This window comes from Eulemur rufifrons, chromosome 17 (assembly GCF_041146395.1).
Source record: "Eulemur rufifrons isolate Redbay chromosome 17, OSU_ERuf_1, whole genome shotgun sequence".
Classification (NCBI taxonomy): Eukaryota; Metazoa; Chordata; class Mammalia; order Primates; family Lemuridae; genus Eulemur; species Eulemur rufifrons.
Genome location: NC_090999.1, coordinates 43,694,876 through 43,711,797, shown reverse-complemented (window position 1 = coordinate 43,711,797; position 16,922 = coordinate 43,694,876). Strand labels below are relative to the sequence as shown.

At 41.0% G+C, this 16,922-nt stretch overlaps 1 protein-coding gene across 4 annotated transcripts in view; it reads right to left on the bottom strand.

The window, feature by feature from the left end:
* Positions 1–16,922, bottom strand: part of MAST4 (microtubule associated serine/threonine kinase family member 4) — a 510,487-nt gene that overhangs the window by 347,985 nt on the left and 145,580 nt on the right. For all 4 annotated transcript variants that reach the window (XM_069492549.1, XM_069492550.1, XM_069492551.1 and 1 more), the window contains exon 3: positions 1,178–1,302. In XM_069492549.1, coding sequence (XP_069348650.1) covers positions 1,178–1,302 — 125 coding nt within the window. The remainder of the gene's footprint in view (positions 1–1,177; positions 1,303–16,922) is intronic.

Here is a 16,922-nt window from a genome sequence, read left to right as displayed (position 1 = left end):
TGAGGTTGCTGTGAGCTAAGCTGACGCCACGGCAATCACTCTAGCCTGGGCAACAAAGTGAGACTCTGTCTCAACAAAAAAAAAAAAAAAAAAAAAAAAAATAATCTATCAAAAAAAATTCTTCCAAAACTTCAATGTTACAAAAGATAAAGAAAGGCTGTGGAAACATTCCAGATTAAAGAGGACTAAAGGGATGGACAATTGAATGCAACGAATGACCCTAGACTGGATCCCACGACGGAGCAGGAAAAAAATGCTATGAAAACATTAATGAGTTAATTGATAAAACTGAAATACAGATGGCAGAGTATAGGATTGTAGCAGTCATAAATGTACTCAAGTTGACAATTGTGACAATAAAGGGCTATAGTATGTGTATAATTTACTCTCAAATAGTTCAAAAAATTATACATACATGTGTGTACATATATACACACATATTTACATACATACAGAGACAAAACAAATTGGGCAAGATGTTAGTCAAATCTAGATAAAGAGCAAACTAATGTTCTAAGTTTGGGGGTTTTTTTGTTTGTTTGTTTGTTTGTTTAAAAGAGAAACAGAGTCTTGCTCTGTCACCCAGGCTCGAATGCAGTGGCCCAATCATAGCTCATTGTATCCTCAACCTCCTGGACTCAAGCGATCGATCCTCCTGCCTCAGCCTCTCAAGTAGCTGAGACTATGGGTTCACCCCATCATGCCCCACCCCATCATGCCCCACTTTTTTTTTTTTTTTTTTTTTTGTAGAGACAGGCATCACGCTAAGTGGCTTAAGCTGGTCTGGAACTCACTGGCCTCAAGTGATCCTCCTGCCTGAGGCAGTGCTGGGATTACAGGTGTGAGCCACTGCGCCCCGTCTATATTTTCCCTATTCTTGCAACTTTTCTGTAAGTTTGAAATTCTTCCCAAATAAAAAGTTAGAAAAAAAAAAAAAAAGCCTAGAAACATTTTCATTTCTTTTGGGCGAAGGGTAGAGATGGGGCCCACTTAAGAGCACTGTTCCAAATTTGGGGTGGGGGTGGGGAGGTGGAAATCATCACACCGAAAGCAAGAAATATTCACACTGCCAAATCTGTGCTTAACATTACACGTAAGTTTAAATCTGGTTAAACTTAAATAGTTCCTAGGGAGGTGGCGAGCTAGCGCAACCGCCACCCGCGCCGGTGACACTCACCAGGCTGGCCGTGAGCAAGGGCGCCGACTGGCCCAGGGCCTGGCTGCGCATGCGCACAAGGTTGGACGTCTCCGCCGAGGCTGGCCAGGCCTGTCCCGCCACCGGGTTTGGAAGGAGGTACCTCCCTGTTGGGGTTAAAAAGAAGACAATGTAAGTGGCAGGCAGTTCCATAGCAAGGGGAGGTGGGGGGTGTTCCTCGCTATCCTGTATTTTTTCCTGCCATACTTGGTAATAACATTTATTAATAGCAACCAGAGAAAAATGGTTCTAATTAAGTCAGGCAACTCAGTGGCAGCTTCTGACCCTGACGTCCCCCATAAACCCAAGTGAACCTCTTCGACCCCCGCAGTGTGTAGAGCTTTACCAGGGTAGGATGAAGTGTTTTTTCCGTCTGCCTATTCCATGGGAATATGTTGAAGATATATATATACACACACAAAGCATTCTCAGCATCACAGAAATAAACATGTTTGTCAGTGTTATTTGAAAAAAATCTTAACATGGAAAGTGATCTAGGAACCAATTAGAAAAGAATCTACAGCGTGGAGACTGTGACCAACAAAAGGAAGTGGAGTTCTTCCAAGGTGAAATGGGGCTGGAGCCCCTTCTCCTCCCCACCCCCTGCTTCTCTCTCCGAAGTGCAGGTGGCCATCCAACCGTGTCTGTGGGATACATAATCATATCCATTTGCATAAATCAGGACATCAATGTCAATCTAGGTTCACTGAGCAATTTCCATCAACCTTGAACTCTAATATATACATTTATGCCTTTAAAAGTCAAACAGCTGAACCAATTCACTCTATTACTTCCTTGGTACATGGACTTGACTAGTATCAATACACAGGAAATGAGGCTTTTTGACTTCAGGGAAGTTCAGATGGGACATCCATAGTCACACAGTAATGAAGGTCCCTAAAAGCAGAGACACGTTTGATTTTTATCTGCTTTGCCCCAATACTAGCACAATGACGGGCCATAATAGGTGCTCAATAAATATTTATCAAATGGAAGAAGAATATGTGGGCATTTCCTTCCCAGAAAACACATAGAGACAATGAAAAGACAGCAGGCAACTCGTAGAATCATTCGAGAGCCGTGTGGGGGGGGGGGGGACTCCAGCTTATTCCTCTCCAGAAGAATAAGGAATTACAGCATGCGTAGCTGCTGGCCCTGCAGCGGAGTTAACATCTGCTCACTGGTTAATAACTACTACAGGACATTAACTAGTTTAGCATTACTGTACGTGCTAACTACCAGCACTACCAAAGCATAGGAGCTGGGGGCATCTCCCCTCAATTGTCCATATTAAAAGGTCCATTACTTTATTTAATCCAAATGCTTTCAGAAATTGATATTTTAGTTCCAGAGGAAAAAATGGCTTCTTATTCTGCCAAAAGTGCTCTTTTACTCTCTTACTACGTAGTGAAAGCACAGACTCTGAAGAAAAGCTAGATCTGCTTTTGAGATCTTGCCCTGTAGCTGAATGACATTGGGGAAGTAAGTTAGTTAACCTCTCCTGGCCTTGGTTTTTCCATCTCTAAAATAGGAATAGACAGAATCGACTATGTAAAGTTACTGATGGGATTAGAGGATTTTATAAGTAAAGAACTCAGTAAATGTTAGCTATGTAGCCCTAACAGCAGAAAAATTAAAAAGTTTCTTTTTTACCTGGGATGTGTTTCTTTTCATGTATAAGAAGAAAACACAAATATATACAAAGGAACAAAAACCACCTATGATCAAACCAGAGAAAACCAGTATCAATACTTTACTGATTTTCCTCCAGAGTTTCTTTCTACATATTTTCTTGCAAAAATGGAATTATGCTGGTTTCTGTCACCTGCTCTCAGCCAACCCCACATAATAGATTACGACCTTTTCCAAGCAAATAAATATAGCAAATGTCAATTAACTGAAACAAACACTACCACTGAAAATTCAAATGTAATTACCCTCTGCGTGTCTGATCACCGTCTCAAAAACATTCAGACATATTTTTGTACAAGGAATGTTACATTTAAAGTCTAGAATTTTATTTCTTTTCCTTTCCTAGTTCTGAAATGCAAACTAAAAGCTGAACTAACTGGGGTTTTGAGAAATTAACCCCCATTAGGCCCAAATGCAGGAGATTAATGAGGAAGGGCAAGAATACTATAAGACAGCATTTAGGATTGCAGCATTAGTATCACATGAATAAATGGTTTCTTTAACATAAAAATAACTCTACTTCAAGGACGTTACTTGTTAAAAACATACCAACGTCCAGTAATCTGGATCCATAGATTTTTTTTTCCTCCTTCCTATGTCTTTTCCTATATTTTATGTTTTGTATTTGCTTTGTTCATGTTTCAGAAAGAGGCATGAGATAGGAGGTGTAGAAGCTACATGATGTCGAGGTTTATATGATGGAGAGAATTTACTCTGGCCTCGCTGCTGTTCTACCCCAGGTGCTTCATTTTAAAGAAAACTAAGGGTAGATAGGAAAACACTTGGAGAATGTAATGGAAAAATTTAAAGGCCAAGTATTGTTGTCCACTGAAAAATTCTGTCAGTCCTGTTTTTCCTTTAGTAGAAAATAATTATTAGACAGTCTCCCTATAATCTCATAATGTGAGGAAATAAGTTTATTTCTGTAACTCTAGTATCTTGCATAGGGCCTGGCACTCAGTAAATGTTCAATAAATGTTTGTTGACTGAAATGCCACTAAAGTATATTATTTGAACAATACTTGATCAAATCTCAACAGAAAGAATACCACTGAACAGATCACTTTCTCAAATTCCATTTTTAAGTATAACATGATAGCTAAAATACATTGAGGCCTTATGATATGCCAGGCACTGCAGCATCTTAACAACCCTATGGGCTAGATATTATCATCTCCACTTTGAACCCAGAGAGGTTACATAACTAGGAAAGGGCACATAGCTAAGGAAGTGGGCAAAACCAAGATTCTGACTCCAAAGCCCAGTCTACCACAGGAAAATATTCAACACATATGCTTAGGTAAAGACAAAGGTTGTAAGTTAAGACAGTATGATTCTGTAGTTATAAGACTATATATTATATACAGAAAGAGAAAAATCATCTGGAAAGATGGGAACAGAGTGATTTCAACACACAGGCTTGGAATCAGACAAACATGGGTCTGCAGTCTAGTTCTTACTCGTCCAAGCCTCAATATTCCCATCTCTAAGATGGGGAGAGTACCTTACAAGATGGCAGCTAAGATTAAATCTGGCACCTAAATCTCTCCACCTAGGACATGGAAAGCAGTCAACCTACTATCACCATTCATGTTATCATAAGACCTGCATCCTCCACCACAGCGATAGCAACAGAATAAAACATGGTAAGTAGCTTCTTAGGCTGGGCCACAAAAGAAATAAAGAAAAATACTAAATAATGTTAAAGTAGTATTTCTTGGGAGTGAAAAACAGTAAATTCATAATTATAGTAATCTCTGGCAGAGAAAACGGGGGATGCTAGATCTGTAATTCTTTATTATTTTAAAGATTACCTGCAAGGAATGATAGGGTCTGCTATTATAATTCAACTTAAAAGTTTAAGTGAAGAAGTTTAAGTGAAGAAGTTAAGCTTTTGACTTGTGGCTTTAATAAATTTAGCACTAAATCTTTACAATGTATCTGAAGACTGTAACAAATAACAAATTTTGATAAAGCTGGCTGGTAGGCATATGGGGTTGTATTGAATACTTCTCTATTATTTCTATAAATATTTTATAATAGTGCTTTTAATAATGATTCCTAGCAAAAAAAATGCGTTCTGCATTCTAACATGGCAAACTAGCCAGGAGCACCTTCCTTCCACTCCCCAAAATGGGAGCTCCTATGGCTCAGGTTAGGGGTCCCCCAGGGTCAGGGGGATGGTGGGCACACTCCAAGGGTCCTGAGCAGGGACACAAGGAGCCAGGGGAATGGGAGCAAAGAAGAACCATGAAGAACCATCATCCCAGTGTCAAAGTCACAGCAGCCGTGACTGGGAGAGGCTCTCTCTGCCAGCGGGAGGGAGGGAGGAATGAAAGGCAAATAGTTCCTCAGCGCAGGAAATTCACATGCTAGGATCCTGGCTCAATGAGACCAGGCATCGTTTACTGTCAAGCCAGACTGTGGACAGAAGACAGAACCAATGCTGGGGAGCCAAAAGAAGGGGAACCAGAACCACACACCTTTTCTCCATAAACTCTAACCTACGCTTTGAACACTTCAGTTGTTTTTTTTTTTTTTTTTGAGACAGAGTCTCACTCTGTTGCCCAGGCTAGAGTGAGTGCCGTGGCGTCAGCCTAGCTCACAGCAACCTCAAACTCCTGAGCTCAAGCGATCCTCCTGTCTCAGCCTCCCGAGTAGCTGGGACTACAGGCATGCACCACCATGCCCGGCTAATTTTTTCTATATATATTTTTAGCTGTCCATATAATTTCTTTCTATTTTTAGTAGAGATGGGGTCTCGCTCTTGCTCAGGCTGGTCTCGAACTCCTGAGCTCAAATGATCCGCCCACCTCGGCCTCCCAGAGTGCTAGGATTACAGGCGTGAGCCACCGCGCCCGGCCTGAACACTTCAGTTGTTAAATCTCACAGGAGACTTAAAGGTAAGCAGAAGACCACTGGTAACAAGGCACGCATGCCATCTTGTCCTCTGAAATTGCTCCATTTAACACTAATGAATACATTTTATTTATTGCTACCTCATGTGTAAATCCAATCTTGGTCACAAAACCAAAGGTATGCCCTACAATTCCTTAGTTAGCTCAACAGCCTAACCCAAAAGACGACCCTTTGATGTTCACTAACTGATCCAGCCTTAGCCCATATCCTTGTCTTACACCCTCTTCAAACTGGACAGGACGTAAAGGTCCTTGGTAATGGTAAAAATTAATCGCTCCAGTTGTGGTTGACTTTAAATGTCAGACTACTGAGTTCCAACTGTGAACTCCAAAACTGATTCCATCACTTACCATCATGAACTCCTCCAAACGTCAGGTTCCTCAATTGCAAATCAGAGGTAAACTTACAGGGTTGTTGTAAAAATCTCAACTGAATTATAGAACGAACAAATATAAGCTTAAAAAAAAAAATACAAAGAGCTACCTACCCAACACACATCAGATTATAAAGTGAGCAAGAAATAAAATTTTGTTAAGCCACTCCAAAAGAATAAATTAGGAAGCATTTATACACATATGCCATGAAATGTTTATAATCCTATGGTGGGTTATGTTTTAGATGTCATTATTCTTGCATAGGTCTTATCCTAAGGAATCATATGAATGTTACAAATTGGAAGGTCTGTTCACACAACACATGCGATGTTTTATTCCTGCCTAGACCCCCATTAGAGTTAATAGGGAAAAGAGGACAACAGATGGATTTAAGGGAGTCATTAAAAGGCAGTAATGTAGTACCATACTTGGTAGTGATTACATCAAACTTTATATAAATTCGCTTCTGATGACTACCAAGAGCCTCTAAAAAGTGTGTTGCTCTTGTAGTCATGCATCATTTGCTGCCTACAATTTAAGAAAATTAGCATCTGTCTATGGCATTATTCAGCTGCACAGGGTGGAAACTAATGAATAATACCATTTCCAATTTGTAAGAGAGGTGAGCTTGCCTAGCAATCTGGTTACTCTATTTTAATTCTGAATTGAGCTTGTTGTCAGAACTGGAACTTTGATCAGCTCTGTGCTCTTTGGAAACATGTTTCTAAAATTCTACTGTGCTTAAGACATTTATCAAAATTTTCTATTGACATAACTGGAAATTTAGAGGCAATGGAAATCGGTATTAAAGCTGGAATCAGTTGGTCAGAATGAAACAAGAACCTGTCAGGTCAGGTTTCAACCATAGATGGGTTGTTTGAATGGACTTTTTATACTGGTTACTATTACTGTTTTTGCCATGGGACCTCCACTTAGAGCGAAAAGTTTTGTAGCCTTTTATGGTTATATGTATATTAAAATAGATAGATTATTGAGCCCAGATCCAGATTGTGCCTTGGTTCTATAGAGGCTACATATGACCTCTTCTGGAATGTGTTTTCCTTTGTTTCCATCCTGAATTCTAAGAAACAAGAAGTAGGAACTTCATAAATGCATGTTTTCGAACACGGGAAACATGCTTTCAATGCACCCCGAAGCTAGAAGTATCCCTGTGAAGTAGGAAAATACCAAGTCAGCAATAATTTTAACAGAATGGCCATATAAAGAATTAAATATAGCCTGTGGAGATCTACTTTATCATTGGGGAATAGTGGTACCTGACTTTGAAAGCTTCCATTAAAAAAGTTCCACATCACCTGAAGTGCAACATAGATTTAGTAGTCGGTCCACAGTCTTTCATTTTGGGTTATTTCTCTTGGACCACATGCAGAACTTCAAAGGGAAAATAAGACCTACTAACTCCATAAAAAAAATACTCTTTCAATCTAACTTCTGCTGCTCAGTAACACATGAGAACTCGGAAAAAGTCTGTTCATCCCTCTCAAGTACCAACCAGGAACAAAGGGATGCTGAGGTGGCCCATGTGTTGCTATCAAGGGGTTTGGGGGAGGTAGGAGAGCCACATAAGGGATGGAGGGAGAACAGGGGTAGCATTACAGAGGCTTCAGGGCTGGGAACAAAAACAACAATGGCAAGCTGGCAACTCGGCCAGTGCCACGAGCAGGCAGATGGGGCCACATGCTCTGTTGCAAGAACTTACTCTTCTCTCACATTCTGTATCTCCACAGGTGTTTGGTTAATAGGTTTTGGCTACCAGCCTGCTGCTCACCTGAACATCTACTGAAGCTCTCACAGTGGCTGCCAGAAAGTTCACACCCACCACTAAACTGAGAGGAGGGACATTCCCACCATTTTACCTTCTAGTGAAGTCTTCCTTGCTTAATCCCACTTCTAGGTATATACACAAAGGAAGTGAGATTAGGGGCTTGAACAGATGTTTGTAGCAGCATTATTCACAATAGCCAAAAGGAGGAAGCAATTCAATTGTTCATCGAGGGATGAAGGGATAAACAAAATACACACACACACACACACACACACACACACACACAGCGCGCGCGCGCGCGTGCGCGAACGCAATGGAATATTATTCAGTCTTAAAAAAAAATTCTGACTTGTGCTCCAACATGGATGAACCTTAAAGACATTATGCTAAATGAAATCAGCCAGTCACAGAAGGTCAGATGCTGTATGATTCCATTTACAGAAGGTACCTGGAATAGTAAAATTCATTGGGACAGAAAGTGTAACAGTGGTTTCCAGGTGTCGGGGGAGGGAGGAAAGGGAGTTCTTATTTAATGGATCCAGAGTTTAATTTAGGATGATGGAAAAGTTCTGGAGATGGATAGTGGTGATAATTGTACTTAATGTCACTGAATTGTACACTTAAAAATGGTTAAAGAGATAAAAAAAAAATTACATATATTTTATGACAGTATTAAAAAACTCTCCCTGGCTTGGCTAAAATCACTGCATCTCACAGAGGAAAAGATAAGGGGATCCTTTTTGTTGTCCAAAGGAGATAAACACATTAACGACATCAGCACGTGCTTTTGCAAATTACATTTAATAACTTAAGCCATTCCAATCATTTATAAGTTAGGTGAGGTGAGTTTTTAAAGAACCCACCGCACTTCAGCAAGTCACCTGCTGAATCTGGTCAGAATCCATGACTCAGCAGCCATCACCCCAATTCCATCATCGCCCAGACATTCCTCTTCTACGCCCCATTGCTCACTCCTAAACATTTGTTCCCTCGTCGCTGGGGCTCTCGTCCTCACGGGCAATTACAGTCTCCCTTTATTCATCTTCAGCTCTGCTACTGCAACATCTTCCCGCTCACATGGGTGACTGACTTCCAATTTCTTGTCCTCTGTGCAAAAGAATGACTATACCTAGACAGCATCAACAATGCTGTTAAATCATTCTTAATGGCATAAATATAATTTGAGAAACCAAGAGACCTGTGACCAGACAGTGCAGAAGTTCACTGACTCCTCTACTGAGCTGCTATTCTAGCTAAAAAAAAAAAAAAAAAAAAAAAGTAGTGTGTGTTTACTAACACAAGAGAAGTCTGAAGCAGAACCTTGACCCTCAGTCCTTAATGACATCGCTGCCTACTAGCCAGGGGTCTCCAATGGGTGAGGAAACTGGAGGCTGAATGTGTGTCTCTTGGAAGGCTGGGATTCAGAGCAGGATGATGCCAATCGAGCATCAACGTCCTAATCAAATTAACCACCTGGTTTGCTACAAGACCTAATTTTTTTTGTTGTTGTTTTTTAAGCTAAACTCCTGTTTGCCACTAGACTCAAATTTACCAGAGATGCCCAATTGCACTCTTTAGAATATTATCACTGGTATTCTACATTTAACATAAAATGGCACAGCAACATTACTAATTACAAAAGCCTAGAAGACAAAGTCAGAGGAATAAGAGGAAGCAAGGGGAGCAGGTATCAGAAGTTAACAGTTTCTTCCGGGCAAGTCCAGACAGACCAGACACCTGACAAGTGTTTTAAGGCTGCAGTCCTAAACCCCTGAGGGACCGCCTGAGCTACTGCACCATCCTCCCCCATCCATGACACCCCACTCCCCATCCCCCACTCCGTGGAAAAACTGTCTTCCATGAAAATGGCCCCTAGTGCCAAAAAGGCTGGGGACCACTGCTTTAAGGAGTCACTAAAGCCCAATTCCATGGTGAGAGAGAGCTGAGGACAGGTGAAAAATAACAGAACATATATGCCTACAATACAGAAGTCAAAGCCTTGCACAAACCGTGAGGCTATGCAGCAGAACCTCAAGCTGCCACTGCCCATGTCAACTATAGATGCAATTTTAAATCAAAAATATGTTTCTATCATTACAAGTACATCACTGACTCTTGGTGTACTAGTAACAGCAAATTCTCCTGTTCTATGAGACCCAGCCCTGGCCACCAACTCCCTGTTGCACCTAGACTGCCAAGGCAGTCACTCTTCAGGTGATCATCGCCTGGATTTAAAATTCTTATAAAAAAAAATAAGTAATGGTTTAGCCCTAAACTCCAGTTGCATAAACCAAAGGCTAATGTGACAACTTAAAATTGATTTTTTAAAGAAGTATTAAATAGAGCCTACTCTAATGAGAACACGGCAACAAGACTCTGACCCCAAGCAGTGTTGCTCTGGATGAATGAATGTCTGAATGAGGGCGCCCAAGGAGCTGGGTGGTGGCGGGGTCTGAGTGACGCTGGGCAGAGGTCGGAGTTAACATCTGCAATCTGGCCTCCCTCAATTCGCGTATTGAAATATAAATCAGTAGAATGAATTGTTAGACATGTCTAAACCCCCTGGGAAATGACAGATATTGATGAATGCTGCTGGCAAGATATATGGAAGGAAACGGCAAATAAATAGAACCATTTTTTCTCAGAGTCATTTTGTGGATATGTGGAGCAGCTGTTAAACTACTTGTCAGCTCCCTCTTGTGTCTTCCTCCTCCTTCCTCTCCCCATCTGCCTCCTCTACACCTTTCTAAAGCCTCCCTGAGGACCAGGCCCTTGCCCTCTTTAAAATAATAATCAAATGAATAAGAGTCATCTCCTCCTCCTTCCCCATCCTACTCTGACTTCTCAATCCAGTTAGTGCAATCCTTTCCAAAATTTCACTCCATCTAAATCTGTTTGCTGTCCCTCCCTTCCAATCCTGGGAAGACCCTAAATTTCTAAACTTGTGAGATCAAACTATTGATTTCAAGTCCATCATCATCACTGGGACACAGGCATGAAGTTCAAATCCTGAATTCAAACCCTGACTACTATTATCATGTAGTAGTAGCTGTGTGACTTTGGTCAGGCTTCTTAACCTTATAAGCCTCAGGTCACAGAAACATTCTGTCAAATGCCGATGATACCAACCCTGTGAGGCGATTGTGAGAACTGATTCAGAATGTAAATAAAGAGCCTATCGTACCATCCGGCAAACAGAAGGCCTGCAATAAACAATGACTTATTATCCCCTCTACTTTCCACAGCTACATAGCTCTTTCTGGCAAGGGTCCTCCTCCTTGGTGTCATCCTCAGACCGGATCAAATTCTCTCCAGCACTGGGCACTTTGGGATACCTGGTTCTTGTTCCATCCACCAGGTGGACTCAGGAGCGCAGAGTGGGAGAAGCAATCAGACTTGAGTTTGCATCCTGGCTTCACCATTTATTAGCTAGGGAGCCCTGAATAAATTACTTTTCTTCTCCAAGCTTTCATTTCTTCACCTCTAGTGATGATGATAGAAGGTAACACACATGAAGAGCCAGGCACAGTGCTGAACACATGTTTGTGGAGATTCAGGTCCCCGTCCAGGACGTTTTACCTGTTTTGGCCCCATTGGCATTGAATCCACAACCAGGGGTGCAACCAGCCTTACCCTCCCCCAGCACACCACCTGCTTCTACGGGTGGGGGTGCATCGTACACAACGCCATTTACTTCTGCACACAATACACTCCACTACATTGTAAACCGAGTGTCGACTGGGACGGCATCTCATCTGTCTTTGTAGCCCCTCGTCTCACATGTGGAAAACACGGGGCTTTTGCAGAATCAGATACTTAAGTCTGCGCATATGGGCTTTCTATTATGTCTCTCATTATATTTCTCCCAGGGATCACATTTTTCCATTATTTAGTTCCACATTACCTAGAATATTCAAATTTGGTTCAATTGTTTGTTTTATAAAGGTAACAATAATGAAAAAGACTCACGGGCCTTCAACTTGATATGGAAGAGATCACGTCACTTCTTCTGGCTTTGATTTTCTCTTCTAAAAACCACCTCCAAAAGCAGTCCACCATCCCCACGATATAATGTGTATATTTTCTGAAGTAAGCTGATTAACCTCAACACGCTAGAGGATGATTTACATGCAATATCTTACTTTTTGAAGAAATTATGAATCCTACCTCAGTAACACTCTTTTACACACCAGGATGCTTTGATCAATGCACCCAAATGTCACTGGCAGCCCTAAGACACTAAACATTTCTGACCACTACCCTACATCTAAACCATTCTGACAGAGGCCAAGGAGGGATTAGGGACCAGGAGTTTTGCAAGAGAAACAAAAAGAACAAAAGCAGTCATAGAGGGGATAAAATACATTCCATATCGCAATCTAAGCAGAAATTTCCAGACAAGTCCAAATCTCCTGACACGTTCTCTATTTTTTACAAGGAAATGTCTATACACAGACTAATTCACATAATCGTGTATTTCCACAAATATTTCCATGTTTCTAGTTCCACACTGGGTCTATTCTAATAGATTTCAAATTCTTCCTCCTCTTCAGTAACAATGTCTAGGGAACTAAGGGATGTTCCCTAAAGAATATAATATTTTTGTCTTAAGAAATGCTCATTAATATTGACCTATGGATAAGCTAGAAATCTAGACTATAACCATAAAACATTCCTTCAACAATACCACATACTGGATCTCCTCCAGCACCTCCAAATGGCCAGCTGTTCAAGGCCCCCATTTCTGGGATGAGAGATCTCAACCAGGCACTGCATACGCTGCTCTGTCCCCTTAACTAGGAAAGTTAGTTAATGCCCACTCTACCTGGTTTCAAAGCGAGAAGATCTAGGAACCACTGTTATCCAACCCTGTACCCTGAATTAAATCTTAACAAATCGCTAAGTGCTTCACAAAACATAACAATGTCCTTGTTTTTAAGAAAAGAGAAATCAAAGCCAAGATCAGCATCAGGAATGCCTCAGCTCTGCTTCGACATTAATGGCATGTGTAGGGCTGGAATTCCGCCTTTCCATTTCCGGTCTATCATTTAGCCACCGACTACTTCTGAAAGCTCAGATGACATTAAGTAACCGTGAGCTCGCAGGTCAGGGCCTCATGCTTTCCAGGAACAGTTTTGCCAGGCTACTTAGCATGCCTTTTTAGAGAATCCAGCCGTGCTCATGGGGAAATCAGTGGGCTGAGGTGGGGGAGGTAGTCATTTGGTTGCTCCAGTCACCCTGCGAATGGTCCTCTCTCAAGCTTGAAAGCCTGATCATTTTCTTCTAGCCATTCCATTAAATGCAGTTAATCTCCCATTACTGGAATCCACAGAAAGCACTGTGACTACTGAAGGCATCATAAGAGGGCACATGCACACAGACTTTCATACGTCCCAGAGTACAGTCTATCATGTATCAGATCTGCTTGGGGTCATCCGCAAAGATGGTCCTGACCCCAGAGATACTAAGCAGCTGGCAGGGGAAAAAGCTCCACAAGAAAAGGGTATTGAACTAATGTCTATGTGCAGTGCCTCTAAACCCTTGCCATCTATACTAGGAAAGCACCTGTGAGAAAACATGTCTGATGATGCCTAGGTACAGAACCATTCCAGTATTTACTGACAGGACAGCCAGATTTAGCTAATAAAAATACAAGAAGCCTAAATATATTTGAATTCAAATAAGTCTGAATATGTATGCTCCAAATACTGCACTGGACATATGTATACTTAAATTATGATTAGTTGTTTATGTGAATTAAAATTTAACTGAGTGCCCAATGTTTTATCTGGTAACTGTATTAGTATTTGCAACACACAAGGCTTTGCTTTGAGGATACAAGGAAAAACTCCTAAAGGAATTTAAAAACTAGCAAAAGTGATGATAGGTACACAAATAATAGAAAGTAAAAGTGGTCTATTCTTTAAGAACGATACAAGATGATATCAAGGGAGAGAGAGAGAAAAGTGGAAGAGTCATCTAAAGTAGATTGAAGGTGTTTGGAATGGAATTTGAATGTAGAAAAGAGCTTTAAAGACCATGTGCTGTATTTCCATTTTATCCAGCTAAGGGCGGGGGCGGGAGGCAACAACATTCATCACCCTGGGTGTGTGCATGATGGATCATTCCCCCATGTTTTTTATGTTATTTCTATATACCACTACAGCCAAAAGCCAGCAAAATAAGCAAAATCAAAACAAAATACTTTGCACTGAGATTTCTGGCAATCAAAGCAAAGACACAAACAGTAGGTTATCCAGCTCCCATTACTTAACAAAAGAAAGAATTCAGATTTATCAGACCAATCTAAACCCTTGTTTCTGAGCTCAGAAACAGAGAAATCTGTTTCAGAGGTTTTGAAGGTCAATGACATAATTATCACTGTTCTTCAGAGTAACTTAGGACAGAAATACAACCATATCCTACATTATTGGGACACTAAATAAAAACCAATGGTGCAATGTGGCGTGTGCATGCATACATGTAAACACATAATGTCCATATATGTTACTTTATATACATGCCTTTCCTTTACAGGGACCGGGGAGCTGGAAGCTACACTACTTCATACAAAATCCTTCTTAAAGTTGAATTTGGTGTAGCATTAATAATTTATAGCAATCATACACAAAATACCTAAGACTGTGTTAATTTATAAAGAACAGAAATCTATTGCTCACGGTTCTGGAGGCTGGAAGTTCAAGATCAAGGTGCTGGCATCTGGTCTGGTGAGGGCCTTCTTGCTGCACCCTCACATGGCAGAAGTTGGAATGGCAGGCTCACCAAACACTGCTGTGTGAAGCGTCTTCTAAAAGGGCCTTAATCCCATTAACAAGGAGCGGCCCTAATAGCCTAATCACCTCTTATGAAGGTCCACTTCTAAACACTATCAAATTGGCAACCCCTAGAATTTTGGAGGAGACACATTCAAACCATAGCATGATTCCACCTGTGTTCTTACTCAGAAAGAGGGAAACAGAACATTTAAATGATATTGTTCTCCCCTTTACAATTTTTTCCCCAGTGAGCAAGTCAGCAATGAGTTAAAAGCAAGGAGGGGACTTACCCTCCGCTTTCCCTTCAGGCCCAGGTCTGATGCAGGTGCCTGAGACAGTACTGTCAAAGAACAGAGAAATTATATGGCTAGGCAGACACAAGAAAATAAATTTAGCCCTGACAATATGCGTTAAGTACTTGAATGACAATGGAACATGACAATGACAAATGCAGGCTACCACCACGGAAGTCATACCGAAGTCATTAATTTATCAGAAACACTAATTTTTATAAATCTTTAAACTTCCCAGTTGGTGGCATTTGCATTTCTTTGCCTACTCTTTTTTTCCTGTGGAGCTGAGATGAAGTCAGCATCATTTTCAGTTTCCATCTGGGAAGTTAAAAAAACTTCTACATTCCCAGTAGCTTTGATTGGCCACTAAAAATGAATTTTAAGCAAGAGATGGATGGCCTGGTGTGCTCACTTTCAGAAGACAGTGACAGGACACCCACTGGCAGCTCCAATAGAGGAGAAGGTGGGCTTCCCGGCGTGGCAATGGAGAAAGTATGTGTGCAGGAATACAGTCCGCGGTGAGCATGCCAAGTGTAGAAAGTGAGAGAAAACGAAGGAAAACCATTCTCTATAAAGACTTCTCCTCTCACCTTGGTAGCTAAAATTATTTACTACTCAAGCACAGAGGGACTTTGAGAGTATAGGGTGCAACCTACCCATCCTGCAGATGAAGAACTCACAACCAACAGCGAGGGCATGGCTACTTAGAGATTGACTTGGGACTAGATCTGGGCCTCACATTTCCACTTCACATCCTTCTCACACCCTGAAACAGCAGTGTAAGATGTCAAGATGCCATCTCCACCCAGCCAAGTCACTTGCTTTCTATCTTTAAACTTCATTCCACTTAATTCAAATATCCCATTCTCTTTCTGACCTCCCTCTCCTCTAAATCACTACTGCATCACACCCTATTACTGTGCCTCTGTTCTCCAGAGGATTTATGTACCTTGCAATTTAACAAATCTCAGTACATGAGCAGTTAGCACCTCACACGCACCACTGTGTAGCTGCCCTGCAATCTGATTGTATGCAATAAGAAAATGTCACCAGAAGAGCCAGTTACCTACATCCAACTATGCACACTTGGGTTCCTGGGTGGCATGAAATGGCACCACCCGCCATGGTCTTACCATCCCCAACCTTATCTCCTCCTCCCCAATAACTTGAGGACTGGTCAGTGTGAGATTTAATAGTTAATACTAATTTTCTATTATTTCAATTAATATTTCATGCTGTTAATTGTAATATAATCAATTCAACATTGTGGCTTCCTTGTATATACTAAAGACTCACAGGGAGCCCAGACCTCTTCATCTCTTACAGCCTGCACATTTAAGGGACTGAGATGACAAGCCTGGCATAAGCATGCTTTTCAGAACCTAAAAGCACACAATGTATGAAGGATAGGAAAACCGTGCCAAACCAGTCCCAGCCATACCCAGGCCGTAGTCCATTCTATCAGAATGAAACAGACTTTCAGGGAAGTACTGGAGGGAAAATAAAAAAACAGCCAGTGGAAAGAAAACAAAAAGAAACAGAATTATGCCTCTTCAGAAAATTCAACACCTTAATAAAATACAAAAAAAAAAAAAAAATACTGCCTAAAATCAATTTCCTATTCTAAAGGGAATTTTAAGAACAAAACGACACAAATTTTTATTATATGGATTCAATAAATTCATTTTTTCCTCAGGAAGGACCAAAGTCTATTATTATAGACTCACACTAGAATATAAGAAATGAGCGAGGGGGTGGAAGGTGGGGGGAAGAGATCTTTGTGGATCTTAATATTTTCTACATTTTTGGCTTGTTTCTGTTAAGTTTCTTCATTAGCCTAATAGGTATACAGACCCTCCTTACAGAAATATACTTAAAGTCACGCCA